Consider the following 23,081-nt stretch of genomic DNA (forward strand, 5'->3'; position numbering starts at 1 on the left):
GCCTAAGAGTCCTCCTTCCAGGATGTTCCAGTATTTCCTCTGAGATTACTCTAAACCAACCAAAAACCTCCTTTCCTTCAACTCTCTTGCACACTAACAAAAGTCTGGTAGTTACCTGTTGGTGTGCCATTTCAACTATAAATCTTTCTTAGTAAAGGGAGATGCAATAGATAGAAAAATACTATTAATATCCAATCAATGCCATTTATACTAACTTTGGTATCCAAAAATATGTTAAAGAAAAAGGAAATTTAAGTCTGAGCAGTTATAACTAACAAAACGAGAATACAACAACATCCTTGAAGTACCTTGTCTTCTACATTTCATCATATATAACAGTCTTTATTACAAAAAAAGATATGGATTATGTTAAATTTTGCCTCATTTTGCCTTGATTAAAACTATTGCTTTGAAAATAACACTTCATGGAATTATAATACATGGGATATAAAAGGAAAAAATAAAGACTCATAAATTAGATGACTGGAAAATAGAATTGATAGACCAAAAAATAAATAAATAAATAAAGTCCAGAATGAATTCTTCAAAATAAAAAAACTTTAGTGAAGTTTTGATTTGAACAAATCTTATGCATTTAAAATCACTTAGTAATTAAGTATATTTGCAGACAGCTCTCAAAGATTTTCATGAGAAAGCAGATGTATTCACTGTTCTTTTAGTCAAAAAAACCCTGTAACTACTCAAAACCAATTATAATATGCATATTAGTTTCCTGGAACAATAAATATAAGTTGTAAATCTTATAAAAAGGGGATAATCTTTTTTATTCCATAGCATATCAGGGGAAAAGAATATTCATTTACATAATCTTGAATTCTTTAGTGTTCTGTATGACCTGCAGAACAAAAAGATGATTCTGAACTAAAATAAACATAATGTTACTTCTAAACATTTAATTCTTTCGGATTCATTTGTCCTTTGGATATAAAGTTATACAGTGAGTTAATAGGGTTTTGTGAAACTTATGTTTTCATTATTTAAAACCTAAAGAAATAAAAAGGGTAATATAAAGTTATTTTATTAAAATTCAATACGATTTTAAATTACTGATTACTCTTTTCATTGAGAGTTTATTCTACCACTAGTTTTATTCTTGACTTCAACAAACATTTCAAAGCATATACGTATGTCCCACAACTAAAACAGAAACAAAAACACCAAAAAACTAGAAACTCAGCGGGGAGCTATGTACCAGTGTTGTGATGCTGAGACTAAGCCTTTAGCCAGCAAAACTGAAGATTAAATGGGCCCATATATAGTTTTTCAGAAACAAATTATCCTCTCAGAAGGAAAGATGTTTAATTCAGTTCCTCAAGATTCTCACAGATTAAGAATAAGTGAGTATGAGGTCATAATGAAAGATAACCTAATACACAGCTTCCTATAAGTGAGTAAGGTGAAACACTGAACCAACTTCAGATACTAAAATTAACAGATATAAACTATGAATGAAATGTTAAAAAAAGAAATCCCCCAAATAAGCAAGCAGTTAGAGATGATTAAAAATGAACAAGATTTAAAAAGTAACCAAAATAGAACTTTTACAGAAATAATGAGTATAACTGTTAAAAGAATCAAGTTAAAAAGCAGATATAGACAGATGATTTAGTAAAGTGGAAGATATAGCTGAAATTACCCATAAAACATTACTGAAAATAAGGAGATAAAAATATAAAAGAAGTTAGGAGACTTGGATAATAATAAGATATAATCTATTCCAATCAGGTCCCAGTGAAAAGATGAGAAAATATTTGAAGAGATAATACCTGAGAAGTTTCCAGAATTGATGAAAGACAAGAATCTATAGCTTCAAGAAGCATACTATACCCTAAATAAGAAAAAGATACACAACATACTGTATTATTAATATAAACCTCTTTATACTTAAAACAAGGAGTCCTTAAAAAAAGGAGTCCTTAAAAATAATCAGTGAGAAAAGTCAGATAGCCTACAAAGGAATCTCAGCCTGTAAGCAGACTTCCCAACACTAAATGCAAATCCTCTCAGAGGAAAACCATCCTTACTTCAGGACCTCAAAATTCTTACTTAAAAAAATTATGAACTCACGATGGATTGTCACAATGAAATGTCACAAAAAACACAATACACTGTGATAGTAAACAATGGTCAACCTAGAAATGTTTATCCAAACAAAATTATTTTACGAGAGAGAAATAAAGATATTTTCAGAAAAACAAAAACTGAGAGTGTTAATCATTAAGAAATCTTCATTGGAGAAATTTTTAAGAATATACGTCAGGAAGAAGGAAAAGGATCCTAAAAGAATGGTCTAAGATGAAAGAAGCAATGGAAAATAATTAAAATGGTAAATGTGAATTATAAAATCTAAGTAAACACTGTCTAAATAAAATGATTAAGTCTAATTCGTGATGTAATAAAAGGACAGAATGAATGGGCATTAAGGATGTACAAAATTTTTTGTTGTTCTGGAGGAGACATTAAGATACTGATACCTTTAGACTTTATAAATGTAAATATACAGGGCAAAATTTCAGGTGACTCCTCTAAAATAGAATAGAAGCTTAATCCAATCTAAATAACAATAATAATAATAAAAGTTCAATACCAATCCATACTCTCCTCACTGGGTTGGAGTGAAAGAAAGGAGAGGAAGAAAACTTGATGTTTAAGATATGGCACAGAAGACTCTTAGGAAAACAGGTATATTAAATGAGAAGAGTTACAACAAATGATATTTTTTATATTAAAAAGTGGGGGAAGGGGAGGGGAAAAAGGAGAAGGAAGAGGAGAATTACATCTTAAAGTATACTAAAAATGTACTGGAAATTTTAGGGCAAATACTAAAAACATTTAAAAATACATATAATTGATATGTTAAGGGAGAAGAGAATATGCAATCAAATTAATCCTGAAGTAAGCATAAGAAAAGAAATAAAATTAGAGCAGAAATCAATAAGATTGAAAACAGAAAATCAACAGAGAAAAATCAATGGAACCAAAATCCAATTCTTTGAAAAGATCAATAAAATTGACATACTTATACCGCTAGCCAGGCTAAATAAAAAAGAGAGAGAGGGAGAAAACGAATAAATTATGTCAGAAATGAAGAGGGGGTCATCATTACTGACCCAATTGACATTCAAATAATAATAAAGTAATATTACAAACAAGTCTATGTCCATAAACTTGGCAATGTCCTAGAAGAAATGGACTGATTCCTTGAAAGACATAAACCACCAAAAGTCATACAAGAAAAAACATAATCTGATGAGGCTTAATCAAAGAAATTTAATCAATTATTAATAACCTACCAAAACAGAAAGCACCAGGCCCAGATAGATTCCCACATTGATGTTAGATTCAACACATTTCAGTGAAAATTCCACCAAGTTATGTTCTGTATTTAGGCAAGATGATTCTAAAGCTTATATGAAAAGTGTTTATATGGAAAGACCCAGAATACCCAAGAGAATAATAAAGAAAAAGAATAAAGTTGGAGGACTGACATTACTCAACTTTAAGATTTACTATAGTAGTTTCAAATGATCTTTTGTACTTCTGTGGCATCAATTCTAATGATTCCTTTTTCATTTCTGATTGCTTAAAGGGATATGCTCTCTTCTTGGTTAATACAGCTAGTGGAATACAGATTTTATCTTTTCAAAGAAACAGCTTTTCATTTCATTGATCTTTTGTATTATTTTTTTCTTTTCAATTTCATTTAGTTATGCTCTGATCTTTGCTATTTCTTGTCTTCTGCTAGCTTTGGGTTTGGTTTGTTCTTGTTTTTCCAGTCCTCTGAGGTATAACATTAGGTTGTTAATCTGTGATCTTTCTGTCTTTTTTGAGGTAGGCAAAGTTCAGTGCTATGAACTTCCTTCTTAGGACTGCTTTGGCTATCTCCCAGAGATTTTGGTAGCTTGTGTTGCTATTGTCACTCAATTCTAAAATTTTTTTAAATTTCTGTCTTGATTTCATTATTGACCCAAAGATTGTTCAGCAATAGGTAGTCTAATTTCTATGTATTTGTGTAGTTTTGAAAGTTCCTCTTGAAATTAGTTTCTAGCTTTATTCCACTGTAGTCTGAAAATGTATATGGTATGCTTTTGATTTTTTAAAAATTTGTTGAGAATTGTTTTGTGACCTAACACATATATGCTTTATCTTAGAAAATGTTCCATGTGCTGATGAGAAGAATATGTATATATTTTGCAGTTTTGGGGTAGAATGTTCTGTAAATGTAAACAAATAATATTTATTTGTTCTAGAATCCCATTTAAATCCAGTGTTTCTTTGTTGATTTTCTGCCTCAATGATCTCTCTAGTTTTGCCAGGGGAGTATTGAAGTACCCCACTATTCTTATGTTGCTGTTTATTTTATTTCTTAGGTATAACAATATTTGTTTTACGAATATCTTTGGGCACACAAACTAGAAAATCTAGAGGAAATGGATAAACTTTTAGAAACACACAACCTCCCAAGCTTGAATCAGGAAGAAGAAGAAATCTTGAACAGACTAATAATGAGTGGTGAGATTGATCAGCAATAAAAAAATCTCCCAACAACAAAAAAAGCCAGGACCATATGAATTCACAGCCAAGTTCTACCAGACCTACAAATAAGTGGTACCAATCCTACTGAAACTGTTCCAAAAAACTGAGAAGGAGGGAATCCTTCCCAACTCATTCTATGAAGCCAGTAACACTCTGACATCAAAACCAGCAAAGGATACAACAAAAAAAGAAAACTACAGACCAATGTCCCTCATGACCATATATGAAAAAAACCTCAACAAAATACTAGCAAACAGAATCCATCCAACAGCACATAAAAAAAATCAAAAAACAAAAAATTCACCACAATCAAGTGGTTTTAATCCCAGGGATGCAAGGATAGTTCAACATACACAATTCAATAAATGTGACTCACCATATAAACAGAATTAAAAACAAAAACCATATGATTGTCTCAATAGATGCAGAAAAAGTATTTGATAAAATCCAGTACCTCTTTCATGATAAAAAAAACTCTTAACAAACTAGGCATAGATAACATAACTCAAAATAATAAAAGCCATATATGACAAATTCACAGCCAGTATCATACTGAATGGAGAGTAGAGTTGAAAACACTGCCTCTAAGAACTGGAACAAGAAAGTGAGTACTTTAACAACTTCTATTCAACATAGTACTTGAAGTCCTAGCCAGAGTATCTGTAAACTTAAAACCACACTAAAAACAAAATCTATTAATTAACAAAAAAGGCATGGGAACAATAAAACACAAAATTCATGGAGGTGTTTACCAATTTGGGGGAGATGTGAGATGAGACAGAGAAAAAATATAGGCACATACAACTACATTAGCAATGTTCTAGTTCTTACATTGGATAATGGCTTCACAGATATTCATTTTATTATTGTGCCTTGTAACTTGCATACATAATAGTCTTTTCAACTACTGAGTCAATTATATAAAGAAGAAACATTCTACATTGAATGTGTGCATATATCCTCTTTTCAATTAGGTTGTGACTAAAGAGCAGAAGATGTTTAACTTACCATAGACATACATAAATACTAGTTAGTAATGATCAATTTCCTGTGACTATCTGGTATAGGTAGGCAGCATAATATAGCATAAAGAATACTGGCTTTGGTTTTATACCTCTGCCTTACTTCTGATTCTGATTTTTATTAGTTTTGTGAACTTGACAACTTCATTTAAACTATTTCTGGTTTTTCAAATGGAAATAATATTTATGCTTTAAGCATTTTATGAGGAATAAACAAAGTGTGCATAAGGTATATGTAAAATAGATTCCAGTATATTAAATGTATGAAATAAATAAGTCCCTTCCCCTTGTTATAGTCTGAAGATTTGAGAGTGAGTATGGCAAAGAGTTCAAGGGCATGGATTAGGGCCAGAATGCCTAGATTCAAACCCCAGCTCTGACTCTTACTGGTTATAGTATGGTTGCTATGTGTCTGTGTTTATTTGTAAAATGGAGATGATAAAGTAATACTTCACAGGGTTGGGAGGATTAAATAAGCCAACTTATGTTAAGTGTTTAGAATAATATTTGGTATATATTATCAGCAGTCATAATTATTTTATCATTATAATTATTATCTGAAGCTGAGATAATCTGGAAAGATTTTTACATTCAAATTTGCTATTCTTAAAATTCTACCTATGAGCTAATTCTTGTACAGATGTAAATAATTCATCACAGGAGCTCTTCTCCTGTGCTTTCATACATGAAAGCCTAAATACAAACAAAAATAAATCTGTCTTGTCATATATGAAGGCCTACGTACAGGAAAATGGTGACAAAATTAGTGAATCATTGATTGAGATGATAAAACAATATTGCTATTTAGTGATTTATGACTTTAATCTGATTAAGCCTAAATTCTTATTATAAAATGGGCTCATAACTTTCAAGCAAATTACCCTTACTTGCAGACGCTAAAAAGGTAGAGTATGGTACATGAGTATATCAAATATATGAATAGCTTTAAGTAAATGAATGATGAGACATTAAAGTTTAACTGTTCATCAGAATGAACTGTAAAACATCCTTAACTAAAAAAGAGAGAGAGAAAGAAGAGAGAGAGAGAGAGAAAAGATAAGGTAAGTTAAGCATGCTTGATCAATATGGTTCTCATTGAAGCAAATTGGCAAAATCTTATCTTCGTTCTGTACATTTTGTTTGAGGTATATTCTACTTATTTATTTGTTAATATCCTTGAGATTTAACTCATTAATAAAATGAAAATCAACTGCCTCTGTAAGGCACTATATATATGAGCATTTAGAAAATTGTCAAGGTTTACAGAACTATATGGCTATATTATTACTACCTCTATATGAGAGTTGATCATTGAAGTCTATAGAATACTACTACTAATTTGTTAAGTAAAGATATGAAGAATTCTAAAAAGCTCCAAAATATAAAGTCCAAAAAAGTAAAATTTCATATGTTCTACAATATTGGTTATTCTCTCAGAAAAAATATTTTTGATTTTCAGTTTTAAGGCAGAAGAGTCGCTTGTCATGCAAAATATTACAGGGAATTCTCAGTCTACAAAGCAGGTAAACAAACTGCAATACTTTTCAACTCAATTTTCTTAAGACCTACTCTCTAGCTCCTAGGAATCCACTTTAAAGCAAGGAAAAGAGCTAGAAAACTGACCTGAGCTTTTCTACATGAAAACACATCATATTTGTACCACTTCAGAAAACCTTCAAAGGCATCCCAGTGAAGTAAAAAATGTGCTAGGGTCAAGTTGTCTTTCTGTATTCCGTAACCACTTGGTTCAGTGACCACTCCATCAGTTTATTTAAAATGGGAGTAATTCTACTAAACTTTGAAGGTTATTGTGAAGGTTCAATGAATATACTATTATATATATCTATATATAAACTATATGTATGGGCAGAGGTGATGACCAGTGAAAAGCATGCTTGCTAAGACAAGAGACAAAATAACTGACAAAATCATAGTTTCCTATAAGAATGAACAGGAATTAGTGAGTATATGTGTATCTTGCACATTATACTGATCTATAGAATTCAAAACATCCACAATTTATTTTGTCTGTATTTGTAATAAATTAAACTGTACTGAAGTCTTAGCAAACTAATAAGTGTTTATTCAAACTGCAAATCAAAAAGTACATGAATAGCTTCATTGTTCCAGGTTTAAAAAAAAAAAAGCTGTTAGCTGACTAATCTGGTCAATCTAATCACAAATTTAAAAAATTTAAGCATTTCAGGTGCCTAAACCCCTTTTGTGCTAATGGAACATTTAAACAAAAACTCAAAATTATAAATACAAATAACACTTATTAAAATCATTTTACCATTTTGACATGCTAAATCATTTTAGCATTTTGACATTTAAGAGTGGCAAGTTGCTTTGAGGGTATCTTCTAAAGTCATTCCTGGTTTTTAGTACGTATCTGGTCTTATTTAAATCATCTACAATTATAGTCAAAATAAAATGAACATTCATAAGGCAAAAATAATCCTGAATTACCAGAGAAAGAGCAATTGGCAACATATTTTATAACAAATAATGTACACATATTTATACAGAAAAATAACTAAAATTCTTAAAATAGCATGGTTGACAGAAATATTCTTTTACTAGAATATCTTTTAAAGTTTTGTATTAGGTAGCACTGCCTGAAAACTTTTCAAATCCTTTAAAAAAGCTTTTCAAATCCTTTAAAAAAGCTTTTTTTCTTATATTGCTAAAATTATACCCTTAAACAATATTATAAAAGAATATAGTTTGATATCTGGTCAATAAAAATTAATTTACTCTGTTCTCTACTTTTAAGCAAGGAAAAGATTCTGAACATTTTCCTACAAAGTTAAGGTTAACTAAAAACATTAAGGCAGCAATTATGATTGGTACCTTCCTGTTGAGGTGGAATAGAAAAACCAAAACACTTATACAAAACAAAATTACAGTCCCTTATTAATTTCCTTTTGTGAAGATATTAGAATAACAGAAATAACTTAAAGGTACTTTCTTGAATCATATAATTTTATGTTCTATAAATATTTTTTATGCTTAAACTTTCAGAAATTGTATAATTTTGCATGTTATCATAAAAAGACTAGTATATATAGAAATTGAAATAATTTACTAAGATTTACCAGAGTGTATTTATGATTAATTGGTTGATGTCTTCTCCCTTTTTTTCCATACCAGAGACGAGACATTTCCCTTCCAGGGCAAATTAAGTTATATCAAATCACGTAAGAACTGTTTTCAAAAGCATTCTTCCTCTGTCAAAGATAAATTTCCAGCACCAGAGCTCTACTACAGTGACAAAACAGTTTGCTAGAGACAAAGATTTGATTGACAAGACAGAGAGCTAATCACTAAGTAGTATCCATTGTAAAGATAGTTTTGAGTGGAGACTGTAAAGCTAGGGAGGGAAGAGAGAATTTCCCATGCTCAAGTTTGGTTGCACTGTACCCAAATGTGCAAAGAAAGGGCTCAAAAGTTTAAAGACACAGAGCCTGTATTTCCAAGTACTACACACTAAGAAATACACTAAAAGAGCTGCAAAAAAATAGTAAGTACGATTTCCAGAGTCCCTCTCAAGGTACATAAATGATTGCAATTAACATTTTGTTATTTGCATTATTTTACAGCTAAGAATCCTATAAAATTTCATCTTTTATGTGAATACTTTTTAAGCAATAAGATGTCCTTTAAGGACCCTTCGACCCTCAAATTTTATAGGATGACTATGTAAAAATCAAGCCAAACTACTACAAATAAATCCTACACAAATATTGAAGATGACCTGAAAATTCCTTTGCCTGTTACACTGTCTGTTTTTAGACTGAATTTTTTTAACATCTAATTTCTGGAAAAGGTGCTTGTACTCACTATGCCTACTTCACTAACCAGTGGTATACTAATTATAGCCAAAGAAGTGAATTTTTAAAAGATTAAATATAAACTACAAACACACACATATACATAAACTATGTATATATAAACTAAAATTATCTAGAGCTCAATTTTAATTAGAATATCAATGTTATAATGGTACATCTGAAAATATTTTTCATTTTAAGGTAAACTGGCTCCCTTGAGTTCACCTTACTCCTTCAACTACACACTGCCACCTCTTCACACACACACCACCTTTCTAAAACAGAATACTGACCCCACCTGCACCTCCACATCTTATTCCTCCACATTCCAGCAATGTGCACACACAGGACACAGAATACCCTCCCTCCTCCGCATACCAGCCACCCCGCCTCCTTGTTCCTCCAATCCAGCCCCACCACACTTATCCTAAAATTTCTCTTCCACAGTCCCACATAGGCACACACCAACATCATCTCAATAGCAACCTTAAAGTTTCCCTATACATATAGTGCACTGGGGTCACACCCCACAATCTCATCATGGACTCTACACAACCATCAACAATATTATAGAATTTGGGAGCACCATTTGGAAAACGTGTTGTAAATTCCAGCCAGATTTTCTAAAATGAAAAAATATGTGTTCCAAAATGAGGTTTAAATGAGATATTAAAACAAAAACACCAAGTATAACATAGCCTATTCTGTTGGTTGTCTACTCAGCATCCATTCCCACACTTCCTACTTCCTAATGCAGCTGGGATTTTGCTCAGGTATCCTCACCATGTGTTTTGAGGAGGCTGGTTCCTACCCTCAGAGAGATGGGTCCTTACAGATCTAAACCAGTGGCTCTCAAATTTTAGCCAGCATTAGAATTGCTTGGAGTGTTTGTTAAAAGGGAATGCTGGGTTTCAAAATCAGTTTCCAATTAAGCAGACGCAAGTGCGGTCTGAGAATTTGCATTTCTAACAAATTCCCAGATGCTGCTCTTGCTGATTGTCTGGGAACCACACTTTGGGAAACAACAGGTTTAAGCTATTTTGAGTATGGTTTTCTATTTCTGGAAGCCAAAGACTTCCTAACTTATAAACACAGTATCCAGCAAACATAAAATCAGCTCGCTAAGTCTCCTTCTTGCCCTTTGTTTTTTCATAGAATTTAGAAAACATATTGCTAAGTTATTTAATTTTGCCCAGACATTACAGAGTTTGAAGCAGAAGTCTACTTATTATTAGTATAAAATGACAGAATATAAAATGAAGCAATTTTAAAAACACTACCAGCTTACAGACCAAACATAATCTGTTCTCATAATTCAGATATTCAATTTAGTAATCCTTTTCCCCTACTTTATTAGGCCTAAAGTTATTAAATTACTTTATATCTGATTTCCTATTTGAGTTGGGAGTGGTTTGCTAGAAGTTATAATACATAACCTACCTTACTCAATATTTAAAGTAATATTTTAGAAATAACTTTCCTATTTAAAATCATAAACTAGTCTGTCATCCATACATCCTGTCTCTTCTCACAATCTATATTAGATAACATTTTACATTTTTAATGGAAATTTTATAGCTCGTAACTTTTGGCTAGCAACTAAGGAAAAATATTGTTAACAGGGAAAGCAAAGCACAGTTTCAAAACTTTCCTGAGGTAGATAACATTTTTAAATTAACATTATCAGTAGTCTAAACAGACCATATTAGGCCTAAATCTTGGGTGCCAAATGCTAAAAGAAAATACATGAATAGTCTAGAACTTTCATTTGTAGTTATATAGATAATCAATATAGAAATATAGTCATGAATCACTTAATGACTAGGATACATTCTGAGAAATGTGGTGTTAATTAATTTTGTTGTTGTGCAAACATCATAGGTTCTTACATAAACCTACATGGCCTACTACACACCTAGGCTATATGGTATAGCCTATTGCTCCCAGGCTGCAAACCTGTATAGCACTTCACTGTACTGGATAATGTAAGCAACTGTAACATGATGGTAAGCATTTGTGTATCTAAACATAGAGAGGATGATGTGTTGTGCTACAGGTTACTACATCACTAAGAGATAGGAATTTTTCAGCTCCATTATAATCTTAGGGGACCCACTAGAATGTCGATATGCAGCACATGACCATATTACATATTAATAAGACAATTTGCATCAATTTATAAATTCTAACAAATTTTTTAATCCTTCTGATTTCTACCTTTTTCATATTTATTACATTTCTTCTGGATTTATGATTTGTAACACTTTTGATTACTCAGCCAATATGAAAAAGAACACTTTTTAAAAAATTGCCTTTATCTGAGAATTGTGACTTTTCTGTGTTGTGACTTTAGACACAGTCACTTATTTCATTTTTGGACAAAATCAGTTCTACGTGGATTTTGCTGGCTAGGCTGAAAGAGATCAGGAAGGCTTTTTTTGTTTGTTTCCTATATTGACTCAATTTTAATTTTGGCATTACACATACTGTAATAATAATGACAATAAAATATAGGTTTATAAAATGAACATCAGAATACTCACTACCTAGCAGTTTAGGAAATAAGATATTAACCAAACAACTGAAGCTCCCTGATATGGTACTTCTTAGAAGTTGCAGCAATAACTATTGTCACAGAAGTCTCCTGAGAAACCTAATGAATGACACTGGCAATAACTTTATTTAATGACAGCTATGAAAACAGAGCTGAATCCACAAGACAATCACCACATACCAGTGAAAAAACAAATCCAACGATGACATAATATGAAAAATTGTATGGCCTAAAATGCTAAGATTAGTTTAAATATTTTACATTTATATAATTAAAACGGAGAACATTAGAAATTAAAGTCAAAATAGGAAGACTATATAAATGAATTTAAAAGCTATCTAAACCAGAAAACACATTCTAAAATACTTTGAATAATGGTACAAAGGCTTATGTAATAAGCAGTGCCTAAGCTTTGATTAGCTGACTGAGAAAAAGTGAATAATGTCAAACACCTAAACAAAAAAACAAAAAAAACCCAAGTTGTCTCAGAAACCAAAAATCAAATGGAATGTCTCTTTAGCAATACTTTGGCAAGGGTGAGGAGCAAGAGTAAACCAAAGCCAATTTCTTCTAACACCAATCATTTTAAAAATGAAATACACCCGATTGACATAAAATATTGGTATGCTCTTTTTTTTAATATTTAATAAAAAACCAGAAGCCTGGGAGGCAAAATAAGTCAATTAAAGCTAACTTAATAAATCTGGTTTCTTAATTGTTTTTATTTATCATCCTAGGAGCACTGAGTGTTTTATTTACTAGGCTTAGAGTAAAAGATACTGAACTACATGTGGTATAACTTTAGAGAAGACAAATTTTGGAAAACTTTACCTGCCAGCTCTTATCCCAACAAGAGTGAAAAGTCAACCCAAATGAAGTGATAACAACAGCAATTTTAGCTTAAAAAGCTCCGCATTTGAGGCTTATCTGGTCAAGTAACAAGACTGGCATGGCACTGAAAGCTAAGACTTTCAGAGGATTCTATTATAGAGCTTCCTGAAGTTGGAACTTGGGGAGAATGATGATACGGCCCAGAAGTATGGTACCTTGATGACACGATAAAAGTGACTCATCTTACTATATTATCATTTTTACTTCATGATAAGGAATTTAAATTTTATTTTTCTATCACAACATAAATTATAAAGCTGAATGCAAAGTTTTACATGAATCTTAAAAAAGACTTCAATGATAATTCAGGCTTATTGTGGTGGTCATTCCTTTAGGCTATACCACTGGACTCTTGGGACTTGTATTTGACGGATAAAGTTGAAGAAGATCAAGTTCAAAGACAAATGACTTGTAGCCTGGTATGTTTCTTGACTTCCCTCTCCTTGTACTGTCTTCTGAGTACACAATATGACAGAAGTCCTTTGGTATCTAAGGAAGCTATGCCAGCATTAACAGCATCCATATGGCTGCCTTTATTAAGAAGAAAATGTTTTAAAAAAATTAAAGCACAAGATGATTTAAAAAGCCTTTTTCCATAGTTAACCAAATGTATGTTTCTGGTACAGCACTCTGATAAAAGGAATACTGTGAAAAATATTTCATACAATGTAACTTTCATGACAGGGACTAAAAAACTGAACTATATTATGATCAATATAGTGTAAAGAATCTTTCACAGTTTTAGTATTGTTTGTGTTTAACACATAACACATCTAAAGTTGTGACATGGGATAATAAAGAGGTTTTTCCACCCTGACTGCACAATGTAAGTAACCAGGGAGCTTTAAAGAATATTGACAACTAGGTCCCACCTCCAGTGATTTTGATTTCACTGGTCTGAGATGTGACCTGAGCAATAAGATTTTTGAATGCTCCGCCAAATGATTCAATATTTCTACCAAAGTTGAGAATCTGGTGTGGTCAAAAGGACATAGGTTCTGAATTAGAGTTTAATCACTATGATTTACTACTAGGAGAATTTTGGGAAAATAAAAAATAAGCTTAGAGAAAGTATCTGTAAAATAAAGATGATTTTACAGATCATCTGTAAAATCTGTGTTTAAATGCATTGCTCTAGATCTGCTTAAATGTGCTTAATGCATTGCTCTAGATCTGTGCTTAAATGCATTGCTCTAGATCTACCAACTGGTAGAAAATTCAAGTGGTAGAAAAACATGTTAATAGACACCATGGGGATGCAATCAGCAACTTCCAGACTATGAGACATTCTACAGAAAAAAATATGATTTCTCAAAAACTAAAATTAAAAAAAAAAGCAAACAAAAAGAAAAGAAAAGGAGGGAGAACCTACATTTAGAGAGACTTAAGATAAATTTTAACTAACATATGGAACTTTGTTAGATCCTAAGTAAAATAACAAATTGGAAAAATATATACTGTACATGTTACATATATTTTAAATAGTGTTATGACATTTGAAGAAATGTGAATTAGAGAAAAGGATGAAGAAATAATTTGAAGAAGAGAACAACTGGATGAAATAAGTTGGTAAAGTTGAGCGATTGGTACATGTGAATTCATTTTACTATTAATCTTTTTTGTATATTTATTAAACAAACACTATCATCAGGAAATAGTACATGTCATTAAGCATCTTTCCTCACCTTCACAACTCAGGACCAGGCTGATGCTTTTCTGAAATGCCATTAGAGCACTTCGCTTTTCAGTGGGGAAAAAAAGGCATAAAAACAATCTCCATCAAAAACAAAAAGTAACATTTTCCATAAAACCACAAAGCTCCACATCAAAAAGTATGCTCACTACACATGATCTACTTGTTGACACTGGCAGAAATCAGAGGAAAGACTGTATAATAAGTAGTTCTTTCTCAGTTGCAAGATGAGGCTACTGAACTTCCAATAGCAGAAAAACTCATAATTCACATTTCTTTTATTTTGGGTGTTACACCAAAAACACAAATTTGGTTCACTATGAAGAAGGGTTTCTTTCATCATTTTGTGGCTTGATTTTCTAAAAATATGTTTTCTCATCAATAGTTGCCATGTGGATACAATTAATTCAGACATAGCTCCCTTACAAACTAAAGGACTCTTTATCATGTTTTCTACTCAGAGACACTATAAGGAGAGGAAAATCAATGTTTTATACATCCTGAGTGTATTTCTCAAATCCTTTCTCCCCACACTCAGGAATTATTCTGATATTTCATTAGGAACTCCTACTCTTTGAATACTTCAAATATGACTAAATTTTCTCTTTCTTAGTAAACATAGGTTTGTGCTGGTCTCCCCTCTCTCTGGAATTCACTGTCCAAACTTTTAATAGTACTCTTTCTTCTTTGCTTTATTCGTCATTTCTAATTTTTAAATCCAGGCTTTTCTAATTATCTTCAATAGGACTGAGTTTCAATTTCCATATTTTGGAATGAAAATACTTTTAAATATTACAGAATTTGTCTTGACATCCCAAGTGCACATTTTAGTTTTAATTTGGGGTGTTTATGAATGCTTTGACAAATTGTGGGGTAATGGTAAGAATAATATAAAATCTGAAAAGAGTTCATAAAGTTATTAAATAGTTCAAGTTCTAGGGAAAACAATCCTGGAAGGAGATTAAAGGGAAGACAACAAATAATTTCATATTATTATAGTATACAGAGAATTTTCTTTGTCATTTATGTGCACTGGAAGGACAAATAAAAACAAATGGATCAAATTTACAAAGATATGTTTCTTTAAACTTACTGTAACAAAAATCTTTGTAGCAGAGTTGTCCTAAAATAAAAAGTACTGCCCTTTGAAGTAATACATTCCCTATCAACAGATATGTTAAAGCAGAACAAAAAATAATATAAAATGTAAAATGAGAGAAAAGCTGGACTGTCAGTTAATTCCAATTTCCAGAGTCTATGGCTTTATGATAAAATATTTACTGCAACTGACATAAGAACTTTTTCTAATCTTGAAAGAGAAGCTTTAAATTCTATTTTAATCTATGCCTAAATTTATTCATTAATCTGATAAATATTTATTGAAAATAAACAAAATTCCTGTACCATTCTTAGCTCTGATAACATGATAGTGTATAAAAACGGACAACTCTCTGCATTGTGACCCTTACACAGGGAGGAGAAGAGGGAGAGGGGCAAGTAGGGGTAGAGATAAGTTTACCATGTGCAAGCTTCCCCACATATACACTTCTGGCTAACAATATATTTCTGCTTGAATAACAGTCAGGGATAATAAAGATCTCCTAAGTATCACAAAAGCAGAGTAAAAGTGAATAGAGCAGTTAATTTTAATCAGACTAACACCCAAGGTGGTAACCATAAGTTCATAGTAAATTCTGTCACCTATTATCCATCCCTAGGTAGAACAAAAAAATTTTTAAAAAATCACTTCACATTTTGAAATACTCCTGTTTATATAAGGGCTTTAGCCAAATTGCTTTTTTAAAAATTTTATTTTAACATTTAAAATTACTCTTTCACTTAAACAAATATTCATTAGTTTAACAATAATTTTTAGGCATTTAGTATCCATTAGGCACTAGACCCACACTGTACAAGAGCAATTTAATGAAAGATAAATTTCCTAGTAGCCACATTAAAAAAGTGAAATTAATTTTAATAACATAGCTATTTAACTTAATATATCCAAAATATTATCAGTTTAATATTAATTGATATAATAATAAAATATTTACATTCTTTTTTCTTTCAATTCTAAGTTATTAAAATCCATGGTACTTTATATTACAGCACATCTCAATTTGGACTGGCCACATTTGAAATGCTCAGTAATTATATGTGGCTAGTGGCTACTGTATCTATAGGAAGTGGATTATTTTATACTGCAGCATATCTCAATTCAGATACTAAATTTTCATAGGAAATTCTTGACCTTATTTAGACTTAGATTTATTTAGAGCATATTTATATTTCATGAAATTTATAGTTGAAAAAGTAGATCATCTATCCAAGTTGTTTCAAACATTTAAGTTATCTAATAACTGTATCAAGTATCAGGTTTTAAATTCAATTAAAACTAAAAGTTCAGTTCCTTAGTTGCATTAGCTACATTTCAAGTATTTAATAGTCACATACGGTTAGTAGCTACCATATTGGATAGAGCAGTACTACTCCTGAATGATGCAGCAAAAAGTTTCACAAATTAAATTTTTTCTCTTCTATTTTACTTTCAATTGAACCAATTCTGGTTAAAGGACAAGTGAGGAGACATCTATTTTTCTATTAGAAATTATAATCTGCAGAGTGTTCCACAGACACTGAGGCAGTTCCTTTGAATCAAAATAGTCAACAGTCTCTCATTTCCAAAGTTAAGTGCCCCAACTGCAATGGAGAGAATGCCCTCAATTCCCTTTCTTGAGTGAAAGTAGTGCAATCCACATTGCCACTCAAGATAGAAACTTCATGGTTACTTAGTTATAACTAAATCCTGTGTAATTAGCTAGCTAATACCTTTTTTCTCTAACTTTATTTCATCTTTTTCCACCCTGCTTTCAACTGTTGCTGCCTTAGTATAGGTATACATCTTTGATCACCTTAGCCATTTTAAATGCCTCCTAAATCTATCTTAAAAATACATCTCAGGGATTATTTTTTTACAAATGTAATCACCCTTGTAACCACCACCCAGATTAAGATAATAGAACATCTCCAGTACTGTATATTCACTCCTGTGCCTTAGCCACTTCCTCAACCACCAGTAACTGCTAGTCTGACTAGTTTTACCCTTTTGAACTTCCTATAAATAAAATTATACAGTATATGCTCATTTGTGTCTGGCTTCTTTTATTTGAAATATTCTTTGTGAGATTCATCCATGTTGTTGCCTGTACTCGATCTTTTCTATTGTTATATTATTTGAAATTTTATGAATATTCCAAAATCTATCCATTCATTCTCCTGCTGATGGACATTTCCAGTTTTGGGCTATTACGAATAAGGCTGAAATGAAGATTAATAATGTTGGTTTAAGTATGAAAAGAACCTAAAATACTCAAAATATGTTACTTCTTTCCCTCCAGCATATTGGAATTACAGTAGAAACTGATGTTGTATGCACTACATAGAATAAAATTAGACACATTCAAAATCAGGTTTGCGTTTTAAACAAAAGACATGCCATGTATACTTTCAATCATTATACATGTTAAGTGCATGCACAATGAATTCATATCACATTAACAACCACAAACATTAACACCAAATGGATAACAAAATTTGACTACGTTTATTATCACATTTTAGCATCTGCTCTACATTTTCTAATGCATCAAGAAGAGATTAATCCAGGCAACAATAACAACAACAACAAAAATACTGTCACCTTACTAAACCTACAAGATAAAGCATGTAAAATATGATACATAATCTTAAAAAGGGTATTACCTAAGACGGGCTACAAAAAGTTTTTAGTATTAGTTTGGCCGCTTAAACAAGTTCATTAAATTTGAGCATGTAAAATTTTTCTACTTTGTTGAATCAGCACCAGCTTATTTTCCCTAACATTACCATTGCTAAATTCAAGTCAATAATGCTTAGGTTCAGAACTTAGAAAAAAGTGCTAATTTGCATGGATGTGTTGATTTATCCTCCCTCCATGTAGGAGATAAAAGGAATCAGATCCACAATCAATGTTTTATGAAAATTAATATAACAGCAATCAATATTTCCTTCTTTGATATAATGTTACTCTTTCCTAAATTTAACATTCTAAAATATATTCAATAAAAGTCATTTCATTGCTAATGGGCTGCTTTTCTAGTATTGTAAAGCAAAAGCAGAATGACAAATATTATATTAAACTGAAGTTACTGCACAGATTCAATAACCACATATACACATGGGCAGTGAACCTGAACCTTTAAAAAAAATTAGTCTTTTGTGCAAAGATCACTTGCATTCTGTAAATTCATACAACATAAAAAAGATGAGTGAAATCATCACATTTTTCTCCTTACCTCCCATTCTCTGGCTGCTGCTTGATTACTAGAATCCTCATTTGTTTCTGACTCCTCGATCTTTTTTACTATTATAAATCCGGGTTCTCTGGTATATTCACCAGTATCTTCTGCATATATTTCTGGACTCCACTGAATGAAGAAGGCATACAAGTGATCCGTCCTGTTAGAAGAAGTGACTATTAATAGACCTAGTATTCTGTGCTGCTAGAATAACAAAATTATGTTTGTAAAATATCTTAATAAAACTTAAAAGACTTAAAATACAAACAAAATATATGCTGCTTTATATAAAAAGATAAAGCCCACTATCAGGAAGACATTAATTTAAAATTTATTTGGCCATGTTCTGTCAAGTTTTTTTTGAGAAAACTTTTTTTTGAGAAAACATTCCTTTGGCATGCTTTTGAAGTTTGGATGCTGTATATAGTAATGTTTTACTTCTTTAAAAACACTAGTGATAAAAAAGGAAATTAGATCCACGACTTTGACCTCATTCATTCAATGATCTAATGATCTAAAATACAAGTAAATAATTTATTAATTGCCTTTTTAAAAACATGAACACTGTACAGAATTTTTCCAAGTTAATAGAAATTTAATGTCCTTAACTTTCAAATGATACCATGAACACACAATTTTCAGGGACAGATGATCTATTTCTTTAAATCTCTGGTTCCCCGTTTCAATGTTTTATTTACTATAGTAAGATAGTTGTTGCATTCCCTGATAAACATATTTGAGAGTCAAACATTATTTCAAATATCTATGTTTTACTGGCTTTAGTTAATTAACATGAGTTACTGAAAATTGATTATAAAACTCTCAGCTAACATATACCAATGAATAATAATGGTTCTAGATATTATATTTTCAATCTAATAATTTTTTGCCATTCCTTATGTAGTAGTTAACATATTAAAAGGATGTTAAGTTTTATCTTTCAGATAATTTTCACTTTTAAAATAGCAATTTTCATAAGTTACATGTATATAATAATGGTCAGAATCCTAATAATACTAATTTTTAATGAACTTTAGCCAAGGTAAAAAGACAATATAAAAATTAAAAATTCCATGTAAAAATTAAAATAAAGCCAAGAATAGTGAGAAAAATCTAAGTTTTTATATTAGCTTTAACTAAATATAGTTAAATTTTTATTTGTAGCAATTTCAACATCACTGGAAAATTTGAAAATCTGGCTCTTGTCCTTTTCAGAGCCAAAAGAATTATGCAAATGATTCCATACTTTTAAATTAATTCCATTTTGTTGAAGGTACACACTGTACTGTATATTTGGTGGAGTGGGAGAAGGAGACAGAAATACTTTATCATTTTATCCCTGAAAGCAGCAGTCTTCAAAACAACATATAAAGACTTTTCAAGAGGTACATGAACACTTAAGATAGTCCTAAAGGACTATCAATTTCTATATTATCCACTTCCACATGTTACTCTTTGCTGATACTGTCTAAAAACAGTACAGTTAAGATATCTTTCAAATTCCCTGTTCTCTGCTTTTATTAAAGTACTCTAACTTATAAAAAATGGGCATATTCTCACCCATTTATAATTTTACAATGGTACATGACTTAAACTGTAAAACTTCCAGGCTACCCAAGATTTGTGTAGAGACAGGGACTGATTATAACAACTCGGTAATAAGTCCTTTTGCATTTCAGGTGATTTCTAATTGATTAATTTCCACAAAACTGAAGGGGTTCACTGATTATCACTAAAAATAATTTTGGTGAAAGATGATTAAGTAATTTTTGGAATTATTTTAAAACATGTTTAAAGAATTTAGTGACATTATTATAATACAATTCTCTTCAGTCTCATTGACTTTTATATAAACAAAGCTTCTAAGTACTTACAAGAAACATAAAAAAGGGAGGAGCAGAACTGGTGCTGAATCCTCTCATCCTTTCAATGAATAATATTCATCAATGAATGCATAAACTAGGGGAAAAGGCCCATCTATCTCCTTAAGGTACACATTTTCTATGATATTTTACTTTTTGTGTAATAATTATGACTTTATAATTTATGTTGCTTTGATCAATTGTATATTAGTAATAATTGGAATGACATATAATTTTCTTCTGCATATAATTAACACTTGGAACCATGTAGTTGTGGTTATATAATTTTCTCTTGGTTTTTTGCATGTCTTATGCACAGAAACATTGAATACCTTTGTTCAGCAACATCTTTTCAAGTATTTTCGCATAGGAAACATGGAATAGCATGGTCTTAGAAGAGATGATATCTTACTGTGAGGCAAACCATGCTTACTGTCCATTATAAAAGATTCAGGTTCCCTAAACCTATGGTTCCTCTTCTGTAATAAAGCCCATGGCATATGCAGCTGTCACCTGGCCTTATTCACATCCTTTGTGGGAATGGAGGCACAAAGAACTCAAAGCAAATGTTGATGCACTGACTACTGCTATTGTTGTGATTCGTGTGTTTTCTGCCAGCATGCATCAAACTGAAGCAAGCCAACTTGTTAGTTTTCTAGTAGGGTAAAACCTTAGACCCTTTATTATTCTGACAACATTCACAGAAATTTTTAAACTAATTTAATTTCAGTATACTTATGCACATAGATATGTAAATGTGTAAGTATATGCAGTTTCTTGCAAAGAACTATAATAAGGGATAAAAATACAGTAACTTATAAAAAGATTCTGTGAGGAAGTGTAACAGAAATACAAGTTCAAAGAGAAAAAATAAGGATGCAATTTTTAACTGTTAAAGAAGAGTACATGTAAATAGTTTTTAAGTAGATAATGGTAGAGGGAAAATTGTTATGATGTTTAGATTCTACTGGATATATTTAAAAGATCAATTTAATAGTTTTAACTTAAAATGTCAAAATTTACAATACAGTAACAAGACATCCTTCACAATTGCTAAAACTTAAGATGAAAAATTTTATTATGTAAAGGGTATACAAAAATAGTTTGAAGACCACCATTATACTTTTAGTAGCTACTTCAGTGTCATGTAGATAATAGGCATTTAGTAAGTGAGGAAATTTAAATGAAAAGATTATATATCATTACTTGCATTCAGAGAAGAGCTATATCAGTAAATATTTTGATGAACCTTCTTGCTCTGAAACATCTTAAGTTTCTTTACTACTAAAACTGGGTATATATTCACATTTTTTGCAATAATGCAGCCAAATTAGAGCATAAAATAGGAACTAAATGATTTCAAACAGATTTAATGTCAGCTATAACCATATGTTTCAAAGTACTTTGTCACTGGTATTGTAATATACTCAATAATTTAAATTCAAGGATCTCTATAACGTTCCCAAACATTTGTTGTTTGTTTTTATTTACCTTTCTTGTGGCACAGCAAACCAGTATTCATGTTTTTTATCTCTCTGTGCATACTGTTGCATTGTAGCACTTGCTTGAGATACAAATGTTTTCCTCATTGGCTTTCCAACTCTGAGACACAAGAACTTATGTAATCGATGCCTTCTCTTTTCTTTTAAAAGTGCAGAACCTAAAATTGAAACACAAACAATATTTATTCAATTCTCATACACCATGCTTAAATAATTTAGATTAGGTGATGTTATCTTCAAAGTTCTGACAAATAATTACAGAATAAAACCTCACTTTTCTGGTACTCTGGTGAATTCTCTTAAGTAACTTGTATTTTTTCCATTAAAAGTAAAGTCACAGATACACCAAGACTAAAGTTAACAGAACAGCCAAGCTAATGCACTGAAATTATGTCTAAAGAAATTAGGAAAAAATGTAAAAGCTTCAGGAACATTTTTGCTTAATAACAACCATAACAAAGTAATTATATACATATATAATTTTCTGCATATTCTCTATTAGTCTTTTAGAATGACATCTAAATAATTTTATAGAATTTTTAAAGGCATACTTTAATATAGTTATTACAGACAAAAATTCAATGAAGTTTCTGAAGCTTTTACATGCATTTGACGGTGTGCTAAAATAGTCAGCAATATAGATTCAGCCAATTGTTTGGACAGTTAATTAAGAATGAATTATCTCTTAATCTTCTAACCAGAAATGCTGATAAAGAATATACTGAAAGTCTGACAAACTGGGTGAGTTTAAGAATCTGGACATTAATTATCTCATGAAGGCAGCACACTGTGGAGGAAAGAGCACTTAGTTACAATCAGGAAATCTAGGT

At 31.0% G+C, this 23,081-nt stretch overlaps 1 protein-coding gene across 10 annotated transcripts in view; it reads right to left on the reverse strand.

The window, feature by feature from the left end:
• Window positions 1–23,081, reverse strand: part of OXR1 (oxidation resistance 1) — a 438,511-nt gene that overhangs the window by 17,399 nt on the left and 398,031 nt on the right. For 8 of the 10 annotated variants that reach the window (XM_012784241.3, XM_076005078.1, XM_012784250.3 and 5 more), the window contains 2 exons: window positions 22,241–22,409; window positions 18,885–19,047 (listed from right to left, as the gene is read on the reverse strand). In XM_012784241.3, coding sequence (XP_012639695.1) covers window positions 18,885–19,047; window positions 22,241–22,409 — 332 coding nt within the window. Of the gene's footprint in view, window positions 1–8,677; window positions 9,766–18,884; window positions 19,048–22,240; window positions 22,410–23,081 lie in introns of those variants that run through there. The other 2 variants (XM_012784252.3, XM_012784251.3) reach the window with 1 other exon arrangement.

The sequence above is a fragment of the Microcebus murinus genome, chromosome 7 (genome assembly GCF_040939455.1).
Source record: "Microcebus murinus isolate Inina chromosome 7, M.murinus_Inina_mat1.0, whole genome shotgun sequence".
Taxonomy (NCBI): domain Eukaryota; kingdom Metazoa; phylum Chordata; class Mammalia; order Primates; family Cheirogaleidae; genus Microcebus; species Microcebus murinus.